Source organism: Cavia porcellus, unplaced genomic scaffold, assembly GCF_034190915.1.
Source record: "Cavia porcellus strain 051 isolate PalLab524CR breed Dunkin Hartley unplaced genomic scaffold, mCavPor4.1 scaffold_16, whole genome shotgun sequence".
Taxonomy (NCBI): domain Eukaryota; kingdom Metazoa; phylum Chordata; class Mammalia; order Rodentia; family Caviidae; genus Cavia; species Cavia porcellus.
Genome location: NW_026947499.1, coordinates 59,636,643 through 59,653,074, shown reverse-complemented (window position 1 = coordinate 59,653,074; position 16,432 = coordinate 59,636,643). Strand labels below are relative to the sequence as shown.

At 37.4% G+C, this 16,432-nt stretch overlaps 1 protein-coding gene across 3 annotated transcripts in view; it reads left to right on the top strand.

Moving 5' to 3' along the window:
* Positions 1 to 14,697, top strand: part of Filip1 (filamin A interacting protein 1) — a 223,602-nt gene extending 208,905 nt beyond the window's left edge. For 2 of the 3 annotated variants that reach the window (XM_063226903.1, XM_063226900.1), the window contains one exon: positions 11,564 to 14,697. In XM_063226903.1, the coding sequence (XP_063082973.1) occupies positions 11,564 to 11,604 (41 nt within the window). In that variant the 3' untranslated portion in view covers positions 11,605 to 14,697. Of the gene's footprint in view, positions 1 to 78; positions 9,191 to 11,563 lie in introns of those variants that run through there. The other variant, XM_063226901.1, reaches the window with a different exon arrangement.
* The last annotated feature ends 1,735 nt before the right edge of the window (positions 14,698 to 16,432 follow it).

Genomic DNA, 16,432 nt, shown 5'->3' with positions numbered 1-16,432 from the left:
GTTTTCCCATCACTGAGCTATAATATTCAATATCTACAGTTTAAAGAAGGAAACATTTAATTTAGCTTGTGATTGCAGGAGATGCAGCCATGGTCGGCTGCCTCCACGACAAAACATCATGGCGGAAAGGTGTGGTGGAACAAAGATGTTCAGTTCCTAGCAGCCTGGAAGCGGGGCAGGGGAGCATTTCCAGAGAGGAAAAGCCCAGGCGCCAGATTAAGTACTGAAGGCCCGGCCTCCGTGAGCCACCCAGACATATGCAAGAACATGCTGGGCTCTTCTTAATACAATGAAGTTAACATTTCAGAATTAACAGTCACATCCACAAATCAACTTATTTCATGACAGATAAACTCCTCTGCCTTCTTTCCCACACCAGATTTCGCATGCCTTGCAGAATTTGGACTTGGACTGCGGTGATGATATGTATAGATGCTTCATGATGTTGTTCACATGCACTTTACTCAGACTTGTCATCATTTATCCATCAGTTCTCAGCATATGTATTAAAAATGTAGAATATTAAAAGCATGCGGTAGCAATGGGAATGGAAGGTCAAAGAAGAGAGGGAAAGTAAGGAAAGTTTAATAATATGATTTTAAGTAAATTTACCTAAAAGAGCTTGCCATTTTGAATACTGGCTTATGTTTTTAATGAAATTTATCTCCTTTCAAAATATGGACATCCAACCTCTTCAAAGACAAGAACATTCAGTGTTTTTGGAGATACCTTCCTGGCATTTGTGAAATATTTGAGCAAATGAGGCTGTCTAAAGGATTGTACTCTGATCCTCTTAGACTCCATCAGCCATTCCCTAACGACTTTCAGCATAATCTTAGGGTCACTTGCTGGTGTTTCTGCTTTTACCTTGTCACGCCATGTTGACATCATTGTCACCTAGAAGTCCAGACCATTTGCTCAAAAGTGCTGCGAAAGGCCTGGCAGTGCACATAACAGGATGTTTATACAGTGAGGTCAGGGCATGTAGCCATCCGCCAAGTACAACTGGTAGAAAACTCTGCTTCTCAACCCAGAGGCTCTTTTCAAGAATGATGAAAAGTAACTAATTTTCTGGGTAATTTTGGGTAGCTTTGTGTTAAACTCCGTTTTATAAATGATGCCCATGGAGGTTAAGAGGTGGAGGATTAAATGCACTCTGATTCCAGATTCCATTTGTGATCATAATGTTCTTAATATATTTGGTTGAATATGCTTTTGTAGAGATGAATGGAATTAAAAGTTTAGAGTCTTTTTTTCTGGCCAGAAACACGCTTTGTAGTAAAATAAATGGAATTTCACCCTAGTTGATGTCTGCAGTTACTACTCAGATCCCTGTGAAAACCTCCAGGATTAGGGACCCACAATCCCATGTTAAGTGCCTTCTCTGGATGTGCAGGGCTCAATCTAGAGCTGCTGAAGACTCTGGTCTTCCCTGCCTGAGAATAATTGTAATATGTGGACCATTTAGATGCATAATGATAGTGGCTTCCTCATATATATAGTGCAGAAATGCTCTGATATGGACTATGATGTTTGTCATGTCTTAAGGATATGTGTTTCATATCTAGGATATTGTTTAAATATTAAATAGGATTATGCAGTTTCTGTTGGCATTTCTGTTACAGTTGATGTGTGCAGCTGGGCTCTCTCTAGACAGTATGTTGTATTCATCAATGGTGTTACCAGATCTCTGGGGGTTACCAGGCCTCTTAATACTTGCATACCACTAGGAAGGAAATGAAATAGCTTTGATGTACAGTGTGAGTGAAATGAACACATCTCATTTCACTGCACTTCCCTTCATTTCATTAATATAAGAACATGTCTCGGGAATTCAAAGGCCTGAATTTCACATTCTTTCATTATTGCACAATACTGGGGAATGAATGAGACTTTTCTGAGTGTGAAAACCACAGGGTTATAGATCAGAAGAGTACATGACTACTTAGGTGTGTAAGTCAGTGGTAAAGTGCCTGTGCATATGGAAGGCCATGGGTTCAGTTCCCAGCACCACAAGGGGAAGGAGGAGGTACAGGAGGAGAAACAGGAATGGGAAGGGAGGAAGAAGAGCAGCAGAAGCATCCTAATTGTGTCACAAGCTGAAAGGAAAGAGATGGCAGGAGGTAGAAAGTGAGGGAGGGAGAGGAAAACAGGAGAGAGGAGAGAGAGAGAGAGAGAGAGAGAGAGAGAGAGAGAGAGAGAGAGAGAGAGAGATCTCCCAGGGAATAGGGACGAATGATTCTAAAATTTCCCCAATAAAGATAAGGTTTTCCTTCTACTTCCTCATTAGGATTTCATTGCTTATCTCTTTATCCTTTGCTGTTGCATTTAATATGCTATATCCACAGAGAATACAAATATTATCTGGTATCTTCCATTTTTCCTTCAGCTCTGCAGTCCTACACAGTTCCTGTGCCTTTCCCTCCCCTGCCCAGCTAAGCTGCCAACAAGACACGTAGCATTTTTTGCCTCCACTCTCACAGTTCCCATTTATTCGTTAATAATTTTTAATTTTTCTTAAAGGAACTTACATACATAATTAAAATACCAACCAGTGGTAAAAATCAATGAAAAGAGATTTGTTTTTTGCTTCTTTCTTTGACCCCCCCCAAACATTTTTAACTTTTAGCTGGTTTTTTTCTGGCATTTATCTCCATTTTTCTAAATAATGTACTGATACTCTGTTATGGTTCAGATCTAAACTGTTCATTCAAATTATGTGTCCAGAGGTGGGGCTTTGGAAGGTGACTGGACCATGGGAGTGCTATACTCACCAGGAAATGAATTCCTTGAGAAGTTCATAACTATTAGGGGGCAGGACCTAGTTGAAAGAAGTGGGTGACTGACGGTGTGTGCTTGGGAAGGTGTGTTCTCTCCAGCAACTCTCTCCACTCTCTCTACTTCCTGGCCCGTGCACTGAATGGCTTTCCTCCACCATGCCATTTCTGCCTTGGAACCATCTAACCATCAACTGAAACTTTTGAACCCATAAGTCAAAATAAACCTCTCCTCCTTGAGTTTTCAGTGTTATGTATTTTGTCCCAACAACAAAAATGTGGCTAATACATAAAACCAGTACCAGAGAACTGGGGTCATTGGTGTGGCTATGCCTTACCATGAGGTTCAGATGCCTTTGGAATTGGCTTCCCAGGGGGTAGTTGGAACCACTGTGGGCTAGAGAAGCCCTAGAATGCTTTAAGCAGAGCTCAATAGATGATTTGGGGGGAAACTCAAAAGACCAGTTTGCGGGTAGTAATGTCGGCAGTAAAGGCCGGGATCAGGAGGTTCCAATGGAAACAGTGACTCTCCTGGGAAGTGGGCTTAGAGGCCATTTGTGTTACATTCCGGCAAAGGGCTTCTCTACACTTTGCCTGTGTCCTAAGACTTTATGTGAGACTAAATGTAGCAATAGCAAACTAATAATTCTGGGAGGAAATTTCAAGACATCCCAACATTCAGGCTGTGGCATGGGGACTGCTGGCTGCTTTTAGCCAGATATACAATGACAACCAGGAGCAAAAAACAGAGGTGAAGGATTTGAAATATTCTTCAGGATTTTTCAGAAAGGAGGTACATGTAAAGTTTTAGCCAATGAGAGTGAACTTAAAAGATTAGCCCCACTGAAAAGATGCCAAGTTCTTTGAATCAGGACAAGAAGATGATTTGAGAGTATCCCAGAAATTGTCCTGACCCCACTCCATCACAGGTTTAAGAGTGTAAAAGGGTAAAATACTTTGCTTTGACAAGAAAGCCCCTGGGTGCCCTGCTCATTCATGATCATATAAGCCTAAATAACTGTTCCCAAAAGTTCATGCATCCAGAAACGAAGTAACTACAGCAACTGTAGGCCAAGGGGGCCAGACTAGTGTTCGGGCAATGTTGCTGGCTTTCCAAACATGCACAATGCAAGAGTTGTGAGGCCATTGGAAGGCCTGGGAGTGTATGTATCCCTGGGAGGGTGATATGTGAAGCTGTGAAGCCGAAGCCTAAGGTGCAGTGGAGACTCCAGGAAGATGAAGATGCCAGGCACATGGAAAGTCTGCTGAAGAAACCACTGACAGAAGTGGAGCCCCCTCAAGAGAAAACCGTGTGAGCAGTGACCAGCGAGACCAGAGAAGCAGGCCTGCCCAAGCCCGTTGGGGCACATCCTGCTGCCATGTGGTCCAGCTACTGCACATGGAGTTACAGGACTTAATATTTTCTTAGCTGAGTTTCAGTCTTGCTTTGGTCTGATTGCTTCTATTCCCCTATTCCTCCCTTTTGGAATGGAACTTATACCCTGTAGCATTATAGTTGGAACTATTTAACTTCCCTTTTGATTTTTACAGGGAGTCACAGCTGAGAATTTTTGAGTCTTAGAGGATACTTTGGACTTGAAGCTTTAAGCAGTGCAAGAATTGTTAACAGTTGCTGACTCTTGAAGATGGACTAAATGCATTTTACGTAATGAGATGGACATGAATCTTTTGGGGACAAAAGGCAGAATGCTATTAGTTCACATCTAAAATGTCCCTCAGAAGTCTCCTGCTCCGAGGTGGGGCTTTGGAGAGTGACTGGGTCATGGGGCACTACACTGACAAGGGAACTGACCCATTGGAGAGTTCATAGCCAAATGTTCTGTGTGGAAGTGGGGTCTCATTGAAGCAGGGGAGTCATTGGTGGCATGACCTGGAAGGCTGAGGTCCTGTCCCTGCCTCTTCCCTTTCTGCTTCCTAGCTGCTGTATGTTGTGCAGCCTTCCTCTACCAGGCCTTTTTCCTACGCTATTTCTGCTTTGGAGCATGTCAGCTATACACTGAACCTTCTGAAATAGTGAGCCAGGGCAACTCTTTCCACCTCACGTTGCAGGGGGTCGGATAATTTGTCCCAGCAATGGAAAAGTGAGTGGCTAATAAATACACTGACTTTTTATTTCTGTATTTTAGGTATTTTTGTCTTCCCATTTTGTTCTTGATACCTAAAGATTCAGCTTTCTCACTTGTCCCTTGTCTTCTCTCTTACTCCTCTTCCCAACATGGTTACATTTGGAACTTTTTAGATATATCAACAGTCAGTATTTAAACATTTATATATCTACATGTGCACAGTATAAACTTAAATATTGTTACTTTTCTGAGCCACGTAGTACACCATGAGTGAGCTTTCTTCTTCTTATCACTTTTCTCCCTTCAAAAGAATAATTGCTTTAATTTTTCATGTTTGGTTTTCCACGTATCTGCCTTCATTTTTTCCAAATGCTCTACTAGATTGACTGAAAACCTATTGGCAATTTTTCCAAACACTTAAATGCATTAGTTTCACATTTTCCCTTGGAAGCCATTCTAGTCTAGCACTCTGCTTCCCTGCTCTATCTGGACAGGTCAAACTCTAGGCCTGTTGTCGTTTTGTTTAAATTGGATTCTGTTTTCCTGATTCCTTATCTTCTGCTTCCTTCACCTGGTTTCTTGATTCCTTATCTTTGACTTCCTTCACCACTCCATCCATGTGTCCAACTTGGCACTCTGTGGAGACTGGTGAAAAGCCATTCCCAGCACCGGTGCACTCCATCACAGATTCAAGTAAACTTAGCAATTCCAGCTGATCCTCCTTCATAATACGGTCCTTTCTTCTGCTTTTCTTTCTAGCAGTGGTGTCCTTCTCTGTTCAAACTCTTTTACCAACACTGCCTCCTCTAGGAAGACTTACTGTTATTTCAGAATCTATCCAGGAAATTCACAGACTGATCATTGCTGTGAAAAGCTTGGCACTGCTGGTAAAGGGGCAGGAAATGTTCACAATGAAGTCATGGGAGGAATAGCAAGTTCTGAGTGACAACATGGGGATAAACAAATGGTGGGATTCGGGGAAATTCAGGTACTATTATTCTGGGTTGTGTGAGTTATTTTGTGTTTCCTTGCAAAAGCATAATGATGGATAATGGATTCAAAAAGCCAGAATCTCTGGACCAGGGAGTTCTTGCTTCTGAATCCACCACACATGTGAAGAACAAAGTATTGAGTTTCCATGAAGGATAAACATACACATAGCCTCCCCCCGCCCCACATACTTGTTAACTATACCCCCAACAGAGCACAGGGGCACTTCCGGAAAGAGGAAATGTCAGAGATTGATCACACTCTACAGTTTCATGGAGGACCCTCCAAGGCAGGGCAGAAAAGCTCATCTTTTAAAAAGACCAAACACCAACATCAATAAACAAGATTTATATTTAGGGCAGATATTGAGGTGAACATCCAGATGGGTGGGTTGGTGAATTGTAGATCACTGAGAGGACTGTAAACCAGGAGATTAGAATAAGTCTCCTATCACCAAAAGATCATTTAGCCTTTGGCAAATCACCTTGCCTTACGGTCTAGCATCTAGCTATAATCTTTTATGATTCTAGCAGTCCTTCCTAGTTGTTATATGATATGCTTCTCTATTGTTTGAAAGCAATTTACAAGGCCCTACCACATCACCTTCCCCAGTTGTGAATTTTCCTATGAGCCGCTGCTTATATGGCAAAAGTACATTTACTCTCTACTTGTGCTATTGTTCTGTATGTGTAAAGAACAGAATGTCACATTACAGAGCTTGATGGAATTGAACCAGGCCTTAGAGATCGTGAAAATAATTATCTCTATTACTAAAGAAGAAAAACAAAAACAACATCTCCCCCAAAATAAAAAACAAGAAAAATCCTGAGGCTTAGGGATATTTAGCCATCCTGTTGATGAAGTCAGGATCAAAAATCAGTTCTAAATTTAAAGATAGATTTAAAACATTTAGCATCTGTGTCCAAGGAGAACTTGATTATCCTTGGTTTAAATACTTTTATACCATTTAGTTTTTAGTTGATATTATGTATGAGATAATCAGTTTACATTTGCTTGTATCTGGGAAATAGCATTCTATACTGGAGATTTTGATTATCTTGCCTAAAAAAGAAATCATAACTTTAATTATTGGTAAGTCCTGCAATCTGGGGAGGTAATGATGCTCTGGATTGCTGTTGCAGTGGAAAACATTTTGGGAGGAAGCAAACAGGCAATTAGGTGGCTGAGTAACCCCAAGAGTGTTTATATCATCTGGTTCAAAAGTTTCCCAGAGCAAATGACAAAACTGGTTATCGGAAGTATTTTTAATTAGCTGAGCTGAATCCAAAAGGAGGAATAGGACTCCAAGTCAACAGAGGAAGTTTGTTAAACTTCCTATTTAAAACAGATGTTTTATCAGAACTCAGATTAATTTCTGGATGTGATAATAACAAGATTGCAACCTGGAGCAGTTAACAAAATGAGACATTTAAAGGAAGCACTGTGGTGATCATCTTGCTTTTAAATGGTATATGGAAGATGGGCTAGGTGTGCCTGGGGGCAAATTGCCCTAAGGGCAGCGAGTTCAAAGCTGAAGTTTGGAACAGTACATCCCTAAGCTGCCCTAGCATCCTTAGGAGGTAGGAAGCCATGGAACACAGGAAGCAAGCTATATCCAGACAAACGGATATAGCTTTCAAAGCAAGTGTTTCTGTTAATGTTTTCATATGGATGAAGACACCATCTTCTGCTGATGCACATATGTTGAGTTCCTGCTGTACAGTGTTTTGTCTTTGATGTGTAAGTTCAGAGTCTAGTCATTAAAGCTGTGTGATCTAATTTACTGAGAAGATCTTTAGAATTTAAGCTTAAGGATTCCCTTGCTGAGAATTTGGCACAGTAAAAACATAGGCAATGCTAAAGAGGTAAATATTGCTTTCCAGGTAGTACAGATTTCCCACTGCATAGCCAAAGAGCCCTCCTAAGGGCTGGGGATTTAGCTCAGCGGCATAAGTACCTGCTTGCAAGCAGGCAGTCCTGAGTTCGATCCCCGGTACCGATAAAAATGAAAAAGACAAAACAAACAAACAAACAAACAACAACAACAACAACAAAACAAAGAGCCCTCCTGGAAAGAAACAGAATTCCAGTTTGTTGTGAGGTCATCCCACCCGTTCTAGTATTCAAGGGAAATTCCTCCCAAGTTTCTTCTCAAATCCTGTCTCATGCACACAGCTTTGGAACTCAAGTCACCTGGCTGGCCAGCAGTTTTGGGACACCACCCTTAGAGGATCAATAGTTAGTAAGGTCAGAAATCAAACTGCAGTTAGGAACTGATAATATGTTCAACTCTCTTTGCATGGAACTTGTAGCTAATATAATAAAAGAATGAACTAAAAAACCATCATTTCATAAGAATGTCATAATTATGAATATTGTATTTAACTTACTTCCTGAAGTGTAAGGAAACAGCAGCAAGATAAACTTGGGAGAGCAATACACAATACAGGAAGGTGCCTGTGAATGCATTTGGTAATTGTTAATGTCAAAAGCATATAAAAATTCAATCTCCCTCATATATGTGCTGATTAGGAGTTAGGAATTTTTTGGTTCTGATTTTTTTTTAAAAAGGAAATTACATTTAAAAATGTATGTCAAAGTGCCCAAATTTAAGTGTTTCTTTTAAGAGGTTGCTGATAAAGCCGACAATTAACTGTCACCTTTGGTCTCAATTTGCCTATTAAATACCCTGCAAATTACTAATGTGTGAGAAAAATGCATCTAGAAAAAGAAGAAGGTCATTTTGAAATCATACCTGATTATACTGAGCTCACTTGTCCTTTGGTCTTGTTCTGGTATAAGAGGAAGATAGATTTGGGGGAAGAATACAATTTGTTTAGTTTGTAACTTCAATAAAATGTACTAAATGTACTTTTTTTGTCCTAAATTGTAAGGGTGGGGGCTTGGAAATTCTGCCCCTCCTGTCTTACAAGAATATAATGACATTAATCTCTAAAGCATTTATTTATTTTATTTCTTGGCAAGTGTGACATATATGTATCAAAATGTTTTTCTGTGTAATAATTTATTTCAAATTTCAATGGTGTGAAGCATGTACTTCTCACAATTTTGTGTAAAGACTGAGTGATTCTTATCTGAGTAAGTCTGGCTGAGCTTTTGGGAAAACAGGTGATCAGCAACTATAGAATTAACATGTTTTATACATTTCAATTAATAGAACTGTCATATAGATTTTGCCTCACTTTCTCTAGAATATATTTTATTGTACATAAAACAAGATATTTTGGACTTAAATTGTATTCTTTTAAATAACATTTATGTACATAAATATTAAATACTATATTTTATTATTAAAGTAGAATTTACGCACAATGACCTGCTATTTGACATTATTAACTACTTCTGAGATACTGATCTCTATATTTCCATATATGGGGATTACCGGATCGATAATTTTAAAATATTGGAATGTAATGGTGAAATAAACATTTTTTCATCTGTGTATAAGCCCTTGGCTGTATATATTTTCATTAAATATAGATGTCCAATAGCTTTTGTTGTTATGGTGATTGCAAGATGCTAGAATTAAGAGAAGGTGATTCTAGAAGTTAGGATGCTTGTGTACTCAAGAAGAAAGAAGATATTGTAATAAGAGAAAATGTTCACCCTGCAGGAGGCATTAGAGATTATTTCTAGTGCCCTTGTTTTGTATAAAAGAAAAAAATGCACCAGCATTATGAATTACATCTACAATCAGGGCAATTATGGACTCCACACTTAATTTGTTTTCTGTGCTTTCTCAAGAGAAACAGGCAAGACACTAAGTCTATTTAGGGTACTTGAGACCTAGGTGGTTTCATTTTGCATTTTATGAAGTCTACTACATAATTTTTTAAAAGAAATATTTAGTAGGAAACAACATTTTAATCTTAGACTCTGATTTTAACTACAAAATGTTATGTGCTTTTAATTTTTTTCTTTTGGCTGAAGGTTTTGATATTTTTAAGCATTTTAAAGGAGTTGAAGCCGGGATAACTTTAATGAAAAAATGAGAATTTTAAGTTCCTACTATAGTGAAAAATTATATATTATATATATCTTAAAAGCTTCATAAAAGTTCTTATAGCCAAATATTCTCAGGAAAAATAAGACATTTGGATATTCCACTTTGCTTTTTTTAATCTCAAATGCAAGCCAAAAAGGTTGAGGAAAAGAAAGGAAACATTACCACCTAGTGGGCTTCATGAGGTAAAGCTACTGAAATCAAATTGAGAAATTCTTTTTAACAAGTTATCCACCATACAGAATTAGCGTGAACCTAAAGCTTCATGGTTCAATGTTTACTTAGATATTAATTTGTAAGTCAATATAAAATTTAAATAGGAGGAGATTGAAATGAAAGTGAAAATAACAGGTGGAAATTTCTCTGTGTTATGAATGAAGCCTGATATAAGTTTCTGCACTCAAAATACTGCTGACAGGAAGCTAATATTGACAGGAAGCTATGTTGACAGGAAGCTAATACTGCTTTTGGGTGGGGAAATCTGAGAATCATCTGAGACATTTTCTTTCCTCTGCTTTGGGTAATTTCAGTGGTGGTGGAACTCAGTCTCATTTTTCTCACTGATGTTCCTTGGTTAGTACAGTGTAGCATCCCATTGCCAGGTTCTCAAATGACAGAGAGTAAAAGTGATGATGATACAGATCTGTGTTAATATAAAAGAAAATCAATAAAATAAAGATTAAGTATCTATACTGTGGCTAGCTTATCTGAATTGTCATCTCAATCTATTTCTTATGGATAAGAATGAATTTAGAATCAGGCATGGTGGTGTATACCTGTAATCCCAGCATTGGGGAGACTGAGGCAGGAGGGTTGTTGTGAGTTTGAGGCCAGCCTGAGCTGCATAGTGAGTGCAAGATCAGTTTGGACTACATAGTGAAACCTTGTCTCAGAAAAAAAACAAAAAGAAAGAAAGAAAGACAGACAGACAGAGAGAGAGAGAGAGAGAGAGAGAGAGAGAGAGAGAGAGAGAGATTTAAAAACATATACTTTTAAGCAAAAACAAGCAGCCAAAGGCAAAAGTAAATCATTTGTGTGTACTAACTTCTTAGGAACAGAGAGTAAATATCTCCTTGTTACAACTTCAATCCACCTACTTAAAAGAAGAAATTAAAGCAGTGTGACTATTTTTCCTAACGGAGTTTGGCCAAGGAAACATAGTTATAGGAAATAACTGATACCACAGTTTAGGAACTTGATTCTTTACACATTTCTGTTCCAAACTGAGATGGACAAGAACTAAATTAAATCCAATAGTTAGGTTACATGTTGACCATTTGGGGGAATCAGATTCAGTTCTTGTCCAGTTTGGTTTGTGAGAGAATTGAATTTGTGGACTGAGGTACCATTTTTAGTCTATTTATCCATTATGAGGATTGTGTATTGCAATTACTATGCTTGTCTTCAGTTCCTACTTAGATACCATTGGTAACATATCAGACATGGTTTGGTTTCCAAAGGCCTTTCAGAACTTTAGGGTGGAAGTGTATAAGCCAGCACACAGAAGTTATCCCCAGATAACTCGGAGTACCACAGAGATAGTATTGGGCTCACACACTTGTTTCTGTTTGTTTTGTCATTTAACATTTACAATCTTTGGGTGAAGTGATATAGTACAGATCCTCATGTAAGCTACCCGTTGAGCTACAGGTTAATTGAAAATGCTGTCTTTCCTCTCGTTGTAGAAAGCATCATCATTCACCAATTGCGAATGAACTCCAGATGAGCTGGTAAACCCAGAGTACACTGGGCGTGTGGCTTCCTGTGAATCCCTGTTGAGTGGATAGCATGTCTGCAGTCCTCCACTGCCACCAAGACCCTCCACGCTACTGATTAGGACTGGAGATATTTTACTACTTCTGGTGATTTTTAAAAAAGGGTATCACATAAGAGCTGAAAATAGCCTTGCTGATAACATGAAAATATATAGCAAGAGCGACTGAATCTTTGTGGCAAGAGAAATATCTCCTCCTTCGGCAAAGCTTTCAGGTCCATGGGCACATAATATGTAATTTATTTTTTATAATACATTTTGTAATGTGGTTCCTTTTTTTCATAGTTTATGGCAAATATATCTGAAGAATACACTGTAGCTCTCCAAAGTATTGGTATTATTGCACTCAAAATGATAATGTAGTTATTTTTTGTTAATTTGTTGCTTCTGATGAAAAGAAAGCACAACAGTTTAATTTCCTAGGATAAATAAAAGTAACGCTTAGGCACAGGAAACTCTGGAAAAACTTTTATTATTATTATTGGTTGTACACTGCTATCATTCTGACCATGGCCCAAAACCAACAAACAGATAATGCTCTGATTTAGGAGTTTAATTTTAAATATTTAAAACCAGTTTTTGAAGTTGCAATTCTTGGTGTTCTGTGCCAGAAACTCTGGATGGACTGATTTTCATATGTAATAAATTAATAAAAAGGAGATGCACAAGTTTAATCAGCAAGGGAAACAGGAACAGCTTCGACTGACGATTTAATTATATTTCCATTTCATTATTTACTTACATGTACAAGATATAAGAACTGTGATGCCAAGGTATTTCTTACATTCTGCTCCAATGAAACTTGCAGATAAAACTGACCTAGATAATGTTAGCATCTTTTAAAAAATAGAAAAACACAAAGATGGATTAACACCCCCCACACACCACTTTTGATAGATTTTCATTGCCACGTGTAGCTAAGGAAATATATTCTTTAAAAATTAAAAGTACATTCATTAAAGACAAAAACCAAAACATCTAATGTTCAAATCTCAATGTCAGAGCTGCTGTTGAATTTAGGTTTGTGTGACAATAAAGTCTACTGGAAAACTTCAATAATTCAAATTTTTTTAAAATGTAGTTTTTAAAAAAAGATGGTTAGTGTGGACATGTTTTCAATAAGGTTTTTAAAGATGACTTTAAGATATTACATGGTTTCTCTTACACGAGAAATCCAAAATACACATAAAAAGCAAAGTAAAGATAGATATGAGGTAGGGAGATAGAGCTTTCTGAAAGGGAAAGAGGCCGGAGACATGGAGGAGGAGGCAGGGGAGGGAGGCAAGGCAAAGAGATGGAAAAGAATTAAGGTGTGTTATGTATGCATGGCAATCCTCACAGGGAATACGATCAGAATGTATTCCAAACATGGACTAATAAAAACAAACAAACATCAAGTTAAAGATAAATTAAGAGCTGACACATCAGTTTCTTAATAAAGAAAACAGTTACCAGGCAACTATATGGAGATTAAACAGAGAATGCTTCTGAGTGTCACAATAAGGAGCAGCACATGGGTGGTACCACTGCCTGATCTCCCCAGCCCATGTGTCACACCCAGGTTCTGAAGCACACAGGGACACAGAGTCCCTGGAATGGAAAAATTAGTGCTAAATTCTGTTCCTTATGTAACCTGAGAAGCTTTTGAGGTATACTTTGTGGAACCAGCAAACCATGTTCAACATGTTGTGAATTAAAAAACTATGTTTTGCTAAACTTATTTGTGCTTTTAGTACTTTAATTTTTTTTTGTGCTGAGGACCAAACCCAGGGCCTCATGCTTGCTTGGCAAGTGCTATATCACTGAGCTAAATCCCTTACCTCTATTTTTGCTTTAAAAAAAAATCAAAGAAATACTATAGTAGCCTTGCCCTAGCTTGACTGATTGTGGAAGCATCACATAACCTCCTGTGGCTTTGATTACTGACTCAGAAAACTAGAGAACATGTGCTTGAAGGTTTTTAAAATTGCTCTTACTGGGTTTTGTTTTGTGAAAAAGTTGAAATATAATGACATTTTTCAATTTGAAGACAGGTTTTTTTTTAAAGTATCATTACATTTTTTGACTCAGGTTAAATTCTCTATTTGCCAATGTTTATACTTTTGGTGGCAAAACATTAGGATATACCATAAACATTTAAAGTAAGTCATTTTTTCTCAACTTGTATAATTTTACTAGTGAAAAGGCTACCAGACAGGATTTTAAATATCTATCGAGTTCTAATTAAAATATTGCTAGGAACTTATGTATATTTGGGTCTGCATCTTGTTTCTCCTGAACTGATAGTGAAATTTGTACTTGCTGGGCTGTGAGGAGGGGGATGCATTTAGCCTGGTGCTGAGTCTTTTCTGTCTACACTGTGTCTAAACCAGAACAGGACCTGAGGGCCAGATGAGTCACATTAGCCACATTAATTCTGAAATAGAACAAGAGACTCTCAATAAACAAGATCAGAAATAGTAATGTCTTGCCACTGAAATCCAACTGAAAACATTGCCTTCATATGCAGTCCTGGTACTATGCTAGAACCAGAAATCACATACTGTATTCAACTTTGATTATAAATAAATCTCCACTCATCAGTATATTGGAAATCACTTTTGAGTGGAATTTAAGTGTTTTCTGAAATATAATAAAAGAATCAGTGTTTCCAAGTGAAAGCATAACAATTCAAGTAAATCATTATTTTGCATTTCTCTTTCTGAGAGTACTGTTTTTCAAGAGTATCTTCTGCAGATTTTTTTCAAGTATTTCATAGAGCATCAGGGTTTGATGAAGACATGGATAGAATATACCAGATGTCAAATGTCTAAAATGTTCACAGAATATGAAGAATTAATTGCACTTACCTTAAAAAATTCATTACGGAATATCTGGCTCAATAATTAACAGACACCAACACTACTGAAACAACTCATGTCTTCCCCTTCTCCAAATCAGAGACAAAACAAGAGTAAATGGTGTATCAGGAATGTAATGTTTTTGCCCTTTCTATTAATGCTGTGATTGACTTTTCCTGGAAATAAATAAAAATGTAAGTGGCAAGTGTAGAGTGTGTTCATACATTATGTGATCAACAAATTAAAAATAGCAAATGTGGAAAATGGAACTTTAAAAGAAACACAGATTTATCACCTGATCACCTGAGTCACATGTTGTCCTCTTCCTGCCCAGTGCTCTGCAGTTCCTAAAATTACTAATTAACAGGGGGAAAAATAAAAATTGCTACAAGAGATTTATAAAATTTGGGAATTTGATTATTATAATTTTCAGCATTTATCCCATAATTACTGGATGACAGCTGTGTTTGTTCTATACAGAAAATGTGATAGCCTCAAATTTAAACAAAAATGTGATCATTTTTTTCCTGGGAATTTTTGTTTGTGTTATTTGGGGATATTTAACTTACCCTTGAGAGATACATATTTTAACACTACAGATGTGTATTTATTTAATCTAGATTTTGTTTTAAAAAGTATCAAGTATTAGCTTCTCTCATAAAGAGGCACACAAGGTAGTCAGATATTCTTAGCTTTAATGGATTTTCAAAAGCAAAAGAGTAAGTTTAAGAAAAATTTTGGAAATGCGTTCTATTTTCAGACCATTCCTAACTTTGTCTCCTTTGTTTTGCTAATTATATGAGTTCATTTTTCACTGAAACTAAGTGACTTTATGTACTTGTCTTTTATATGAATATAATATTCTGCTATCAGTTCTGCTATCAGGTGATTGAAATTATTTAACCTAGTAGGTTTTCCGCATTATTTTCAAAGTCAACTATGGTCATGGAAATCTCACCAGAGTTTGAAAAAAAACAATTAAAATATCAAAGCATTGTGCAATATTCTTTCTTTGAATTGGAATATAATATTCATAAAATTAAAATCATTTAAAATAAGCATACAACATTCTTTTTATTTAAATCATTTGCATTAAAATAGTTTTAAATTCTGCATTTCATATGGTGACTTACTACAGATAAGCAGAATTAGTGTAGTAGGAAATGCCAAAATGAATGCTTTTGCTCTGAGTTATACCATAGTTTCAGTGTTTAGTAAGGTGAAAATTACAACTGCCTATGGGTGTTCTTTGATTTTTTTCCAATGAACTATAACACTAATCAACATTCAGATATTATACCACTGCTTTCTGCTTTCTGTTATCAGTCTAAAAGCAGATACTCAATAAAGCAAATTCAACTGAGGAACATAAGCAGGTATCTTTGTTTCTCCAGAAGGTGTGGAATGGTTTCTGAAAAATGTGATGGGAGTAGAGTGGGTTATGTTTCTCTTTTATTTATCAGATTATTTCTGCCGGAAATGGTGGTCCATGGCTGTATCTAGTCCCAACTCATCTTTGCTAATGGTGCTAACCAAAGAATGGGTTTCTGTCCTTATTTAGCTGTACCTATCAAAAAGCAGACCAAAACTACCTAAAACAAGATACATTCTGCAGGTAAACTTCAGATGTTCAGAATGTTAGCCTTCCAAGATAACTCTCTGTCCCTGTTTGTCATTGATGGGAGGGGCAGACAGACAGACAGAGAGCAAGCGCTTTGTTACAGTTGGTTTAATTAACTGCACTGAGAAAGTCATTGTTAATCTTATAACTCACCATGAGAAAAGGGCGCAGGCTGTATACTCTATTTATCCTATACTTTTCTCCCTAGTTCTGGGCTACAGTCACCACATTTAAAGAGGAAAGCTTTTTCCCTGGGTAGGAAAATCAAACCAATTTCCCTTGACCCTTTGATTTTTGACTTTGCACTTTACTTTTGACT